At 38.1% G+C, this 17040-nt stretch overlaps 1 protein-coding gene across 1 annotated transcript in view; it reads left to right on the top strand.

Annotated features, from left to right (window-relative positions):
• LOC126484714 (probable cytochrome P450 6d4) overlaps positions 1 to 16607 on the top strand; it is a 28691-nt gene extending 12084 nt beyond the window's left edge. Inside the window, exon 4 of the mRNA XM_050108309.1 lies at positions 16517 to 16607. Within this exon, the coding sequence (XP_049964266.1) occupies positions 16517 to 16607 (91 nt within the window). The remainder of the gene's footprint in view (positions 1 to 16516) is intronic.
• The last annotated feature ends 433 nt before the right edge of the window (positions 16608 to 17040 follow it).

Genomic DNA, 17040 nt, shown 5'->3' on the forward strand with positions numbered 1-17040 from the left:
CCACAATAGTAACTGGACATTTCTCAGAACTGAAAGCAATCTGATTGCTATGCAACAGAGCCCCGAAGAATATTTCTCCGTATTTTGGTTACCACTTTCAGCTCAACACGGTATCTGCAGCATCTGGAGCAGATTTCTACAACAGCGGAAGCGTGTAATCGCCATCAGTTTCACACACCGCCCTGTGTACGCTGTATGTATTTACCCACAACAGTGAACATACAGTTACTCACACAAATAGAAAGACAATACTAGGTGGTGTGGGGAAACATTTCGGTATAATGGCCCTGTAGAGCTAAACAGTAATTAGCCTAGTAAGAAGAGGAGTCTTTATATATGTCTACCGTTAGACAGGACACGATCCTGATACAACACTCATAGTGAACCTGCAATATAAATATGTTAGTAATTTAGTAAGTAATGTTTCATTGTGTGTATATATGTCTAGTCTTATAGAGTAACTACATTATGGTCCTTTGTATGTTTCATGCTAACGCTAACGTGCGGGAGTATCTTGTGAAGAGAACGAGTGCGCCTTCCCAGCAGCCGAGCAGAAACTTCAAAAAGGCCAGAACATTTGAATTACTAGCTTTCTTGAGCATTTATGCATTGTAGTGACCCTTCATGTAGAAATTTTCTAAGTATAAATAGAGTTGCTATATTACTTTTACTAGAATTCCAGTATTTCAGTAGATATAGTAAGACAACATTTTATGTGTTATCTATGCACTGTTTTTGTGTCACATTGTAAAGTGTACATTAACAGCATTAGGACATTAACGTTTTTGCGTGTGTAAAAGTATAATAGTCACTTTTGTAGGACTTATTTAGAGGAGAAACTGTCAATTGCTCATTTACATGGTGATAACGAGATCTATGTTCAAAGCCAATAAGCAAGCACGCATCACAATGCCACAAAATGAATTAAATAGTGTGAATGCATCGTCAACTAGTGCCACAGAATTTAATACCGCCGTAGTTAGCGATATGTCGATTACGGCTGAGCAACCAGCAATAATTAATGCGCTCATGCCGTCGACACAAACGGTTGCTAGTTCCGACATTCATATGTCGAAAGTAGTCCAGAGAAATATGCAGCAACCAACAAACAACATGAATTTCATCTCTGACACAGACGCGTGCGAAAACGAAATGATTGTACCGAAAATTGTGTCGGTACAATCCTCATTAAGCCCAGTGCAATCGCCAATTGCTGAGAATACCGATTTGTTATCCCAGCTGATGTCAAGTTTGACTGTCATAACACAAGGGATTAAAGCAATGGAAACCACGCAATCTAATCTTGGAACGGCACAATCCACGTTTGCAAACGACATGAATCGTAGATTCCAGGCATTGGAGATTGCGCAATTTAATTTGGCTCAGGAGCAATCTAAAAAACTAGAAGAAATAAATGATAAGATTACTGAAAAATTCCAGAGTTTGGAAACAAAGCAGAGTCACTTGATTACCAGTCAGACACAACTCATAGTTACACAAGAACAACAGTATCAGGAATTAACAAACAAATACAAAGACATCTTATGTCGTCAAGATACACTAAATCATGAAGTGCAAGAAGTTATTCATGTACAGAACACTATTGCGCAAGACGTGAATACAATTAAGCACGATAACGAGCAAGCTGTCATTGAGCTTACTCGGAGGATAGACACTCTCAGTCTCGAAGGCGAGAAACACATAGAGAAACTTTTCAATGAACATAAGATCACATTTTCTAAGGACATTGAAGACTGGGCGAAAGAGCAAACCGAGACAGTGCGAAATTATGTTGACAAAACCTTGAAAGAAACAGTTTCTAACGTGCAAGTTAACAACGAAGCTGCACAAAAACAACTTAAAGCAGAAGTTAAAGAGATTAAGGAGAATATAGGAGATGAATTTCCTGCTTGGAAAGCAAAGATAGAAAATACATTAAAAGCATGCCAGCAGGGTCTAGTTAATACTAGAGGGGCACATACTACTTGCAGTTTATCAAAAGCAGACATTATTCCTGATGAAACCAGTGAAACCGAATCCATGCAACAATATCCATGTATTGGTGCATATTTACGTAATCAACCAGAAACAAATTATCGAGATTATCATTCACCGCGTAGTAGCCACCAGAATACACCTGTGACTATGAATGAAGAAAAAATGCTGAAATATCGTCAATTCCAGATATTTATTCCCGAAAGGAAGTCGATCAATCCCGTGGTATTTATCAAGCAATTTAAACGGATATTGCCGCGAATGTGGACTGAGCAACAAAAAATTATGTACGTTGCAGGATTCATACATGGAGATGGATCGATGTGGGCGTCAGAAGCATCCGATTGGTGTCAAGATTATGACCAATTTGAACGCGCTTTCTTGCACAAATACTGGAATAAAGGTGTACAAGAAAGACTACGTAAGGAAGTTTTTGACCCACAACCTTTTTCTTTCAAAAATGGATCTTTAAGAAAGTATTTAGAGAAGTATATAAATAAAAGTAAATACTGAAATGAACCAATCCCGACGCAGGATATCATTCGAATATTAAAGGGCGAACTTCCACTTGAAGTTAAGGAAAAACTTCTACATGTGCCTGAACAACATGTGGAAGATTTTCTAGCCACATTGGATTCAATAGACATTCTGTTCGAAGAATCTCGTGTGCGCTATAACCAACCAAGTTACCAACCTAACAAATACAATAGTAACAACAAACAGTATGGAAACAAACCTTTTGCACACAATTCACCAAACCCACAGGTGAATTATTTCCAGAAAAACGTGAAATTTGGTAACGAAAATCCCGACCAGTGTAATCATGACCAACAATGTGAACAAACATATAAACGGAAATGGAGGAAGAATAATAAGAAGAGGAAAGGATACTATCAAGATGGGAATTATCAGCAAAAACGCCGATATCAGCAACCAACCCATGAATATCACAACCAACCACAAACTTCAGGTTGGGTACCAAATGATAATGCAAATGAATGGAGAAATCAACCACCAATAATAACCGACGTAACGGAGCAGACCTCTACTAATAATGGACAATCGTCAAACTAAACTCGACTGTCAGAAGCCCCGACGGTGCAGTCGAGGAAGTTTTCAGGGGCGAAAATTCGAGCGTCAAATTTTTCCGGTACAATGAAGGCAGATTATTAATAGAAGAACTTCAGCACGATATGATGCCTTGTCAAGAGGAACATATCACTGTACCTGTTGCGAAAATTCAGGCGGCGATTGAAGTCATTACTGTGCAAGTTTCTTTAGATACAGGAGCAGCAGTAAATGTCGTGTCTGAGAAGTTATTTCAAAGAATACTTCAGAAAGCAAATCCACCGATTTTTCCTGTTCAATGTCGTAGAATTGTAGGTCCTACTGGTCATAAGTCTTCTCAGGTTAAAGTGCAGACTCAACTCCAGTTAGATATAGGAAATGTAGCTATAAATTGCACGTTCCTTGTAATAAAAAAATTGGTTGAGGACTGTATCCTGGGTATAGATGAATTTAGAGAGAGAAATTGGCATATCGATTTTTCTCTAGGCCGTGCCAGTTTTACAATAATGGATCAGAAACATCAACTGAATCTTCTCAGGGAATATAGTACCCATGGAAAGTATTGTCAGGGACGAAAGCTGCAAATAAAGTGGATACATAGCAAACCTATACGGTATTACCAAAGTAATTACTTGCAGCCAGTTTTAAACCCTGAAGTTATGGTATATGAAAAGGTGCGAGAGCCTGAATATTTGCAAAAACACCAAAGAAAGCAATTATATGATCATCTACAGGAATATCATGAAGTCTTTCAAGAAAGACCTGGTGTAATCAAGGGATACACATGCCATTTAGATGTGATACCACACCAAGTTTTCTGCCGTATTTTTTATCCAGTACCGTGGCACCAACGAAAGGCAGTTGATGGGGAAATCCACCAGATGCTTGAATGGGATCTGATCGAACCTTCGACGAGTCCATACTGTAGTCCACTTCATGTTGTCTCGAAAAAGGGAGGAAAAGTTCGTCTCGTGCTAGACGCACGGCAGATAAATAAGATTATCATGCCCGTGCGAACTCACCCGGAAAACATCGATGAGCTAATTCAAAAGTTCGAGGGGATGAAATACTTAACAAATATTGATTTGAGAAGTTCATTTTGGCAGGTGGCTCTAGACGAACCATCAAAAAGGTACACCGCATTTGTACATGCAGGTAGAAGCTATCAATTTAAGGTTTTACCTTCTTGACATGTGTAAGAACATGGAAAAACTACAGAATGAAGATCCTCGTTGGCATTCAATAAAGGAAACTTTAGCAAAGCCTGGAAACGATGATCTGAAGAGACTGTACAAAGTTGAGGATGATGTCTTATTTTTCAAAGGGCATCTCGATTCAGATAATTGGAAGGTGTGTATTCCCGAGAAGAATGAGAATGACTTAATTTTGCACACGCACATCTCTTGGGGACATTTTGGAGTATTAAAGTGTGCTCGGAAGATTCAAGCATATTGCTACTTCCCAAACATTCGCAGGAAAGTGCACAGACAGTTAAGGAAATGTAAAATTTGTCAGCTAGCCAAACCAGGAAATTTTTGTGTGAAAGATTTCCTACATCCTATTATACCCACTAAACCGCTGTCAATCATTTCGGTCGACGTCTGTGGTCCTCTACCATCATCAAGGGGAGGATGCAAATATATTGTAGCTTTTCTTGATATATTCACTAAGTATGTCAAACTTTATCCATTAAAATCAGCTACTGCTGCATCCATAGCCAAGAAGCTGGTCAAAGATTATATAGTCAAAGTAGGCAAACCAGAGGCTATTCTTTCTGACAATGGGTCAATGTTCACTGGATTTCGTTGGAGGCAAACATTAGCCAGTTGTGGTATAAAACAAGTTCTAACATCAGTGTACCACCCTTCGGCGAATCCCGTGGAACGAATTTTTCGTGAATTAAACCGGTTCATGAGAACATATTGCCACAACCAGCAACCCAAATGGATCGATTATCTTCACGATTTTCAGGAAATTGTAAACAATATGCCACATACTACGACAGAATACACCCCATACGAACCGATGTTAGGAAAACAGGAACATAATGACTGGATTCGACCAATTCCTAAAGTAGCTATTAACAAAATAGACCTACAAAATAAAGTACGACAATCCTTATTCAATATAATGGACAAGGCAAGAAAAAGGAAAATATATTTTGACAATCGACTTGGAAAAATAAAAAACATATAAAGTGAAAGACCAAGTTTTAGTAAAAACTCATCCTAAGGCTTCACTTATACAGAGGAAGAACACAAAATGGCAATTATTGTATCAAGGACCATTTGTGATTACCAAAATACCCCATCCAGGAACTTATGTTTTGAAGGATGTGAAGAATAGAAAGGTGAAAGGAATGTATCCTCATCACTTGTTAAAGCAATTTCATGATGACTGAAGATTCTGAAGATTGAAAATACTATTCTTATCAAATAATATTGATTAGAAAATTTTCATTAAACCTATGAATCATACTTAGGATAGTTTCTTTCTTTTTGCAATTTAGTAGTTAGTTTTTCTTTTCAGGCATAATGTACGAGAGATATGCAGACATTATGTATTTGTTTTCCACTGTAAAGATAAGTTTTCTTTTCATTATGCAGAGAATTTAGCTATAGTATGAATGATTTCTTTTAAAATTTTTTTTATTTAGTTGATAGTAACTTCAATCAGGTTTCACAACGCATAATGACCATGGGTTAGTGACTCAAATGAATCTGGTCCATGGCAAGATATTTTTTCAATGTCAATTTAACAATCTCAATGTATGTTTGTATTTGCTTTTTTACTCGCTGAGCTGAAGTCATGCTGTTCGGAAGGGGTAACCCGTTCTCAGTTTTAAAAGGACGCCTATTACTTTGTTTCAATTTTTTGTGATGAACATTGTCTTTAGAACTGTACTATTGTTGTAACATACCTGTGTATGTAAATTATGTTATATCAATTGTTGCTCGCGAAGTTACCAACTGAGCGAATGCCTTTCAGTTATAAGCACATCAACAAGTGTTAAAGTCCATCTGAAAGATGACGAGCATAAGTTGACACGGCAGCTCCAGTTGGATTTGTGTATAGTGCATTCTAGGGTTGTTGATAGAAATGAAGAACACCTTACGACTTCCGAATATTTCGAATTCAGGACAGAGAATTAGAAAGAACTTTAGATTAGATTCTATTTCAGCTCAGCATAGATCAAACACCTTTTCCACGGAACTTACACTGACTCTTATTTTCATGTTAACCATATGCGGAAAACCATAATACCCACGAGGAGACGGTGAAATGGGAATAGAATTCGATCAGTTACCCGGAGATGACTGATAGAAGGGAATCGTAGATGGACGTAAACCAACGCGTCGACGGTTCACCTCAAGACACAGAAGATTAACAGTGTTGTGTTTCTTTTGTGAACAGTGTTTAAATTCATTCAACAAAAAAAAATCCATATTGTAAATTTTTTTTATTTTCCATTGTAATTCAGTTGCAAATGAGAAATACGAGGATGGTAAATCTACCCCGAGGTTTTCCTTGGTTTTCCTTTGTGGGGCTTGGCCGAATGGCTAGATTATCCGTTTGAGACATCCCAAGGCGAGTGACAGAAGCTTTGAGTGATGATGAAAAAGGTTTCTGATCACGTCTCATGCCATCCTCGACAAATGAATAAAAGCAAGCATGTAAGCTATGCATATATGCTGCATCAGGAATTCAGCACAGGCTTTGTCAGCAGTATATGCACCCAAATCAATAATTTACATTTAGATAGTCATTCACTAATACCAAAATATCATAAGAAATACAGTGGACATTAATACTCTAGTGGACATTAATACAGCGTCATAAACAATCACCGATATAGTGTTGTGTGAACGCTCGTGTTTGTTTTTGCCCAAAAACGTTCGTCCACAAGAGGGGCATATATGATGTATCATGCAGCGTAACTTGCTGTGACAGTGCGAGAGAGAGACAAAGATATTGTTTATTACTCTGTGGCGGTCAGCGCTCACATAATTATTCTTAGGATATAGAGTTCTTTTGTTCTTGTTAAGAGTAATTCTTTTAGGGGAGGAGAGCCATGCTTGTGATGTAAAAAATCGACGCCATTGCGAGTTTTTGATTCACATTGTAAAATATAAGTGCATATGGAAGGAAATCAGTTAATAGAACAATAAAATATTGTTCATTTCAAGAAGGTACGTCTTATTTCTACTTCGCTATCTATCTGAAGTTGGAAAAAACAAATAACCAACGTAATATGAGGGTAACTTCAAAGCAAGTGCACATCAATGACGTACTGGTGTCTGGAAAGACAGACGTCTGTGCCTAAAGATATATCTTCATCTACCGCTTCCTTCTCGTAAACGTACATTCAGAGATATCTGAGGCTATACTGGAAGCCCCAGCTGAAACAGAAGTGTCAAAATTCATATATTTGTGGTCCATAGCTGAGAGCTCACATTTGGCAAACATGTACTTGCTCAGGAACCTGTAACTACCTTAACTAGAGGTTCACACAAAGATGTCCGTGATACCACACTCCTTAGGGACGGCGGAATTTAAGCAATTGAGCCTCATTAGGGTATTTAAGGCACGAAAAGCCTCTGCAGCTAGAAACAACACACATACATTTAAATTTCCTGATTGATTATCAGAATACTCAACACTTAATTAGAGTAGATTAGATTAGATTAAGTATTCATTCCATAGACCCATAAAAGAGGGAATCCTCCTGGGTGTTGCACATGTCAGATAAACACATTACAACAATGTAATTATAAAAACTTGAGTTTCATTAATTTTTAATGATCCTCAGTCAATAAACAGTAAAATTATGTACATGAATTAAATTTAAACTTCTAATATTTACAGGTCTAATGCTTACATCTGCTTTCATTAAATCCATCATTCAGACATTTGCTAGTTTCTTGGCTATTACAACCAAGTATCGTCAAAAATTAAAGTAAATTATTCATTGCTGTGATCCTCAGTTAAGAACAGTCAGATTATGTACAAGATTTAAAATTAAACTTCCACTATTTACAGACTTAAGACTTACATCTGCTTTCAATACATCGATCATTCACACAGTATGGCTGTTACAACAAAGTATTGTCAAAAATTAAACTATAATAAATTTTCATTAATATGGTCTACTGCACTTGTTGAGAAACTCAGGGATGGAATAGAAGGAGTTGGCCACCAAAAATTCTTTTAAATTATGTTTAAATTGTGCCCTTTCTGCCACTAAACTCTTAAAGGTTGCCGGTAAGTTATTGAAAATATGCGTTGCTGAATACTGGACCCCTTTCTGGGCAAGAGTAAGTGATTTGTATATGTTTATTGTAATTATTCCCAGTATTGATACTGTGTACTAAGCAGTTACCGAGCGGGGTGACGCAGTTGTTAGCACACTGGACTCGCATTCGGGAGACGACGGTTCAGTCCCGCGTCCAGCTATCCTGATTTAGGTTTTCCGTAATTTCCCTAAATCGCTACAGGCAAATGTCGGGATGGTTCCTTTGAAAGGGCACGCCCGACTTCCTTCCCCATCCTTCCCTACTCCGATGAAACCGATGACCTCGCTGTTTGGTCTCTTCCTCCAAAAAACCCAACCCAACCAAGCAGTTAGTTGGAAAGAGAGATGTATTATTTACAACAAACTTCATTAAGGAATAAATATACTGAGAAACTGTGGTTAATATGCCCAATTCTGTGAATAGGTTTCGACATGATGTTCTTGGATTTACAATACTCATTACTCTTATTATACGCTCCTGTACTCTAAAAATTTTATCTCTGTTTGTGGAGTTACCCCAAAATATGAAACCATATGACATAAAGGAGTGAAAATAAGCAAAATATGCCAGTTTATTTATATTTATATCTCTTATGTCTGACATCATTCGCATTCCAAACACAGACTTCTTTAGGCGCTTTAGCAGTTCGTTAGTATGTTGCTCCCAACTGAGTTTATTATTAAGTTGTAATCCCAAGAATTTTACACTCTCAACTTCTCCTATTTCCATGTCGTCATATTTTATACACGCACCGCCGCGCGGGATTAGCCGAGCGGTCTTAGGCGCTGCAGTCATGGGCTGTGCAGCTGGTCCCGGCGTAGGTTCGAGTCCTCCCTCGGGCATGGGTGTGTGTGTTTGTCATTAGGATAATTTAGGTTAAGTAGTGTGTAAGCTTAGGGACTGATGACCTTAGCAGTAAGTCCCATAAGATTTCACACACATTTGAACATTTTATACACACACCAGAAGGAAATCTCTTGGAAGTTCTGAACTGCATATAGTGGGTCTTTTCAAAGTTTAATGACAGTGAATTGGCTATGAACCACTTATTAATGTCAGTAAAAATTTGATTAGATGCCCTTTCTAAATTTATATTTTATTTACTATTTATTGCAATGTTTGTTTCATCTACAAATAAGACAATCTTGGCATTTGGTAACGAAACAGATGATAGGTCATTAATATACACAAGAAACAGTAGTGGACACAGTATGGAACCTTGGGGAACACCACATGTAATTTCTTTCCAGTCAGATGATGTCTCTTTGCTGAAGTGTTACGTAATAACACCCTTTGTTTTCTATTAGTAAGATGTGACTGAAACCACTTTGCAGCACTACCAGAGACGCCATAATATTTTAATTTACTTAAAAGAATGCTGTGATTCACACAGTCAAACGCCTTTGACAGGTCACAGAATATGCCAGTTGCCTTTAATTTGTTGTCCAATGAATTAAGGACATTTTCGCTGTAAGTTTAAATACCTTTCTCAATATCAGAACCCTTAAGAAACCCAAACTGTGACTCTGACAGTATATTATTTTCACTAAGGTACTTAAGTAGACGCTTGAACATAACCTTTCCAAATATTTATGAAAAAGCTGGCAAAAGTGAGATCGGTCGGTAATTTGATGGCATTTCTTTCAGCATATTTAAGCCAGGCCGCGAATGTTCCTGTGACAAGTGATTGATTACACAAATAACTTAAGATGTGACTAAGCACACATGAACACTCTTTTATTAACTTTGTTGATATGTTATCAAAACCACTAGAATCTTTTGATTTCAAGGACTTTATGATGGATTCTATTTCTTTGGGTGAAGTAAGTGTCAATTCCATTTTACTGAGATTGCTTGTGCGCACTGGTCTCAGATATTCCATTGCATTATATACTGAACCTGACAACCCCATGCTATCAGTAACAGAGACAAAATACTTGTTTAAAAGGTTTGCAACACAACATGCGTTGGTTACCAGGGTTTCATTTATTTTTAGAACTATTTTCTCCTCCTCATTTATGGTCCTACCTGTCTCTGACTTAACTATGTCCCATATTGTTTGTATTTTATTGCTGGATGTATTTATCTTCTTCTCATAATGCACGTGTTTAGACTTCTGGATAACCTTCTTCATTGTTTTGCAGTAATTTTTTTAATGAGCTATAATGCTAGTATCAAAGGTGCCCTACGTATCAGATAGAGTTTCCTTTCTGTCTCACATTATCACATGATAATGACGACGATTGATACATATGGAGATACTTGGCGGTTTATTCTGCTCGTTTTCTATTTCAGTAAGATGTTAATAATCTTCGTGAAGACGGCGTTCTCCGTCAAATGTTTGCCCTTACGGGAACCTGAATGTGGCCACGCTTGAGAACACACAAGACACGCGCCCCAGCCTTTAGGAGATTCAGTTTTAGGCAGTCCGACCGCTTTCAGCAGCCTCCCCAAAGACGTGAAGATGTATACAGTTAGGTTTGCTCTAGAAGGTAGATCCTGCTTCCTTTGAGTGTCGAGGTTTTAAACGGCAACGAAAGCTAATTTTTTTTATCATCTGCAGCACCACGTGTCTTCCGTAGTTAGTACAGTCGACCTCCATGCTACAAATGGCTCAAAAGGCTCCAAGCATTGGGGGACTTAATATTTGAGGTCATCAGTCCCCTAGACTTAGAACTACTTAAACGTAACTAACCTAAGGACATCACACACATACATGCCCGAAGCAGGATTCGAACTTGCGACCGTAGCAGCAGCGCGGTTCTGGACTGAAGCGCCTAAAACCGGTCGGCCACAGCGGCCAGCACCTCCATGCCACATGGACCTATAGCCTAGCTGTCATGTTGCAGTTATTCACCGTACCTGAGTGCCTAAGGCCTCAGACTTTCAGGAAAGGCTGCCGGTTTTGTCGAGCAAAGCAATTTGTAACACTATCACAACAAAAAGGCGAATGAATGTGTACTGGATGCAGATTGCTGGAATCACTCGCAGTATATATTTCCCATTATTGATAAAACAAGAAACTGAATGACGGCAGGTATACTGACGTCCTCACCTCTTTGCACGTATAAATACGAGTATATACCACTGTAATAAGATACGAGACAATTTCAACAAGCTTTCTAGTACGAGACGTGGAGTACGGTCTTTAAAAGAATAACCACGACTCGAAACGTTGCTGAAGGGCAGTAAGAAAGGAGATAAGGACATTACTGTTTTCCTTTGCCCTGGTGTGCAAAAGTCAGTTAGGGAGTGTTAAATTCCAAAAAACGTTGTTCACAATAGCTTGCAAATTTTTTGGTGAATCTTGCAAAACGAAATGTCGGCAAGATGACCACTTTCTAGAACGACTGAGAATCGGTGCTAAATTGTTTTACCATAAATCGCTACCCATTAACAGTAATTCCTATTAAATAACATTTGCCGCATGTAACTTGAGTAGAACTAACGATCAAGTTTATTAAATTCAGTGAAGTGTAATTTTTTTTAATACATGGGTAAAGTTGATAGAAACGTTAAAATGGTTACACCGTTTGAGGTAGAGTCAGACACAGACAGTGACGAGCAAAATATGGCGAGTCACGAAACTCAAAATAATGAATTATCGGTGGGTGAAAATGAGCCTACGACCGAACATGCTGAAGAACCCACCCAGAGCGAATCAGTACCTACTAATTTCGCTGAACAGTTCACATTTTTCAGAGAATAGGTGCAAGGTTTACATCGCTCGGTTCGTGAACAAAATCCACACATTAAAGAAGTTCACAAAAATGTAACAGACAGTTTAGATGCAAAACTACAAAATGTAACTGACAATTTACTGGCATAACTACAAAATGTGACTATCAATTTAGATGCAAAACTGCAAACTGCAGCCACTGAAATCAAAACTAATATGACTGTTAGTTTAAACGCAAAACTTCAAAATGTGACTGACAGTTTAAATAGAAACCTTCAAATAGCAACCACTGCCACTGAAATTCAAAATAATGTAACCACATTAGTAAACGAAAATTTGAACGCCATAGCCCATCGGATACAAGAAAATAATGCCACACAAATTCGTGACGACCTTGATAGAAAATTCAGTAAAATTGAAACTAACTTCAAAAATACTACTGATGACTTTGACGAAATGCGAAAAACATACAAGCACTAGCCCGAAGCTGTCAATGATGTAACCGAGCAGGCCGCGCAAGTTAATGCAGCGCAAAGTACATTAGAAAATTCTGTGCAGCAAATAGCTGCACAGGTATAGACACCCGCTATCGAAGAGGAGAAATCTGTAGAAGCAAAGTTTGTAGATAAATGCAATCAGTTTACTCTTGACTCTGTAAACCGGTTGAACATGACAGACGACCAATTTCAAGAATCTTTACGAAACGAACTGCCTGTAACCACAAAGAATGCTACAAACGAAGCTTTGTGTGCAGGAAACATGTTAGGTGAAAACACCGAACAGGTTTCTGAATGGAAACACACTTACACAAGAGGTAGACACGTTAAAGAAGGAGCTTGCAGCAATAAAAAACGCAGCAGGTGAGTCTGATTTACGTGTCAGCAAGTTGCCAGAGACGCAGACTGTGATATCTCGAGCAGCGACATCAATCAGCTGTTCGGAAACGATGCCCACTCCGCAACTCGTTCACATAGCATGTGAACAGCGGGGTGGCCAGTTCTCTTTCTGACATACTTGTGGAAGAGAGTTTACTAAAATACAGACAATTTCAAAGTTTTACACCGGATCGCATAATGCCACACCCTGTCATTGAATGATAAACAGAAAATACAGTTTGTCACTACACATATTCAAGGTGATGGAGCCTTATGGCCAAGTGAAGTAATAGATTATTGTAATACTTTGAGGAATTCGAGAATACTTTTCTAAATAAGTATTGGTCATGTAACAGAAATCTACAATTTTTTTTAGGTACCAAAGTTGCGATGATACATATACATACATTTGTACATACATAAATCAGTTCTGTACTAAGGGAGCCATTCTAATGGTGGTTTTAAATTATTATTTATTTAATTTTTATTATTAAATTTTATATTATTCAGTCTTTTAATATGTCTGAACTCAAATGCAAGTCTGAATCAAATTACAATTATCTTAGCCAAATGAGTCGTCAACTAAAGCAAGAAAATTACGTACTTGGAAAAATATTCTTTTATATTTAATTACCACCATATTTTTTAGCTAGGCTCCTCACTGGGAATAATTTTTGGACGTGATTAACGCCTAATGGCTATCGGACTTCGTTTTGTGAAATTTGAAATTTTGGATGCAAGTTCTATTCTGAAAGCAAACCAAACATATTACACTGATTGGTGCCGTTAATACGCGATCAGTCACTAACAGACATTCCCATACAGAGTAATTCATGAAAAAAGCTGAGGAAAAAAGAATGATTAGTCGTAATAACAAACACAATGAACTTAAATAGTCATTTTTATGCAAAATGAGCACAAATAACAAAATCTCTACGTAACATAGACCAAGCAATACATCTTATAACCGTAACAAACAATGGCTGGCCAGGAAGAGGGAGAACAAAAGAACTGCGAATCCTTGTTCGCTTAAATTGCATAGATAATTCAATTACAGAGATATTAGTTTCATTATAATTGTAATGACTATTGTCAGCGATAAAATCATCTCAGAGCTACTGCCCGAAAGCACACAGTCACGAAATCCGTTAACACTTGGCGAAACTACAGAACTATGAGTTTCTTGAATCAGTAGGCCTGGAACCTCGGAATGACTTCGCTCAATATATCTTACCCAGTGGAATATGATGAGCGAATCATACGCCAAGAATACTTCTCGTATAAACCTTATGCTTCAACGACATTCAACAAAAGCGATGAAATTAGGATTGTCATCCAGTACCAGGACGCTTTAACTCTTCCATACAAGTGTTTCATATATTTGGATGGATGATTTAAGAAAAAGGATGGTAATCATGCAGTGAGACCAAATGTTACACGCAATGCATTGGCTTTCCTGTTCCAAGAATATGAACTTAAAATATACGATGTAATATTGCTTTTAAATTCACAGTATCTTGTTATTGTCTGAAATTTCTTAATTGAGTTCTTATTTCTAAAAATAAAAGTACTGGTTGAAATTTTTTTTTTACTTTGCATTGCAATACTGGTTACAGCTACTGAAGAGGTATAGTTTCCCTTATACTAATATTATTACTAGTGAAAATTCCACCCTAAATGGAGGATTTTAATTTATTGTTTGAACTGGGTGGCTCTACACATTTTCCTCCTCAAGCAGTTGAAATAATTTAATAATGGAATGAAAGGGATGACGCTAAAGAAATGTTCAATGGAAACAGCTGCACCAAAATGAACTGAGTGGAACTCACACTTAGAACTAGTATGACTTGGACAGCTAGCTTAAAAACTAATCTATTTAAACATGGACTCTCACATTCAAACAAGAAATTCGGCAAACTATTTTTTTCCTTCATTTAAGATTTTTTAACTTTCTTGATGATTTTAGTCCATTTTGTAATCTTTATATATTATTATTTTGTAATCATTATATATTTTAACTTTTTTATAATTTAAAAAATTCTTCCAGGGCATGTTGCTATATTTTCATGCACAGATATTACGCTACATGTTGAGCAAAATAAAAAATAAACAGAATATAATTATACACGAGCATACATAATAACGCTGACATCTACACTCAAACGCAGTCACAAGCGTACACACACACACACACACACACACGCACACACACGCACACGCACACACCACTCTCTCTCATTCACACCGTCGGAATCCCCCACCCCTTCTCGCGCTTCAAGTAAGTAGTGTGAGTACTGGAGGGTTTCGAACCCGTCATCATTAATGGCTCTTTTAGCGTCATGAGGTGCCAATCCGACTTCAGATTGGAGCATAATGTACATCCCTTGGCCTCTCGTTGCTGTACCAAATGTGGACGTTACGGCGGAGCACCGAGAACACCACCGTACGGGCAGTGCAAGTAAACTTAGACCACGAGGACACATGATGCTGCACGTCGCACACCTTTAGTCCGCTTCTGGGTGACTCCATCTATTGTATGATATGAATACATTTTGTATCTTACACCACAAACTCCACAATCGTCAATCATCTGCCTCATCTTTCATTGAGCCGATAACTTTGTTCGGAGGAAAAATACCGTAAGAATTATCAACTGCATTCCCGATGTGCTTAATTCATTACCGTGACACCTAATTACTTCGTATGGATCACAGTTCTTCACCCAATAGATGAAGCTATCCATATAAAGTAATCTTGGTTCCTCAAAATGAGTTTCAGAAAACTCATAGTGGAAGCGGAACATGTGGAGTTGGAGATATCCAATACACCCATACTCAAATAGATTGGTTTCGTAAAATCTACTGATATCTTCGACATCTCCACAGTGACAAAGTTCTCATTGAAAATAGTGACCTACTTAAAATTTGGTCTGGCTATGCAATTTCTTACGCTCCAATGCCCGTCCCATTGGGTCCTAATGAAAATATCGCGTTCATTTCTTACATTCTATACGGTTTTACGGAAAATCAAATTATTCGTCAAGGTTCGCAGGAGAGCTTTTGTAAAGTTTGGAAAGTAGGAGACGAGATACTGGCAGAAGTAAAGCTGTGACGACGGGGCGTGAGTCGTGCTTGGGTAGCTCAGTTGGTAGAGCACTTGCCCGCGAAAGGCAAAGGTCCCGAGTTCGAGTCTCGGTCCAGCACGTAGTTTTAATCTGCCAGGAAGTTTTATAAAAATCATTTTCGAAATCGCTAGTCCCCCCCCCCACACACTTCTCCATATTTATTTCAATACACTCCTTCAACCAGGGGGACTGACTGAAGTAGATAGCTCGGGTGATTGTACCTAGCTCCATACCTAAGCTGAGACTCTGCTGGAGATTACGATAATGAATTACGCACCTCTGCTTGTGTCCAAGAGTGATCATCACTTTAGGGATACTGGTTCCTCGCAGTACCTGTTGTCTGGACATAACGGGAAGTCGCTTGTCATTTCATGCAAACTAACGGGGTATATGAGGCCTGCCTCCATAACATACAGAATATGTTGATTTAGAATCACTCGACCCAACTATATAATTTGATCTATCTGTATATATGTTTCAGGTATGAGGATGGGCCTGTTGCAAACCAAAGTGGGTCTCGTGAACATCCTGTCAAAGTACAGTGTGCGACCCACAGAGAAGATAGTAACTAACCTGGATTACCATCCTAGGTCCATAATCCTCTTGTCTAAAAGTGGAATCCATCCTCAGTTTGTAAAGCGCTTCTAGGAGGACAACAATGAAGAACAATCTTCAGGAACAGAGTGATTAGTATTGATGCCTGAAGTTGTAATTACTAGGTTTTGTGTCGTCTATGTAATTAAGCATTTTGAGACATAGATAATCCTTTCACAACGGCTTTATACATTGTACATGTGCACTTATTTTAAATAAATAAACTACTTTCTGTGATGCAGGCATTGCTACTTATTTCACTTAAACAATCTAGCAATGATTACTACTTTCTCAAAAAGCAAACTCACAGTGGCCATCTAATGGCTAATTAATGCAACTGGCTCCCGGTTGAGTGCCTATTCCATAGATGTCAGTGGCGATGTTGAGATGCTTCTATGGTATAGAAATGAT

The sequence above is a fragment of the Schistocerca serialis genome, chromosome 6 (assembly GCF_023864345.2).
Source record: "Schistocerca serialis cubense isolate TAMUIC-IGC-003099 chromosome 6, iqSchSeri2.2, whole genome shotgun sequence".
Taxonomy (NCBI): Eukaryota; Metazoa; Arthropoda; class Insecta; order Orthoptera; family Acrididae; genus Schistocerca; species Schistocerca serialis.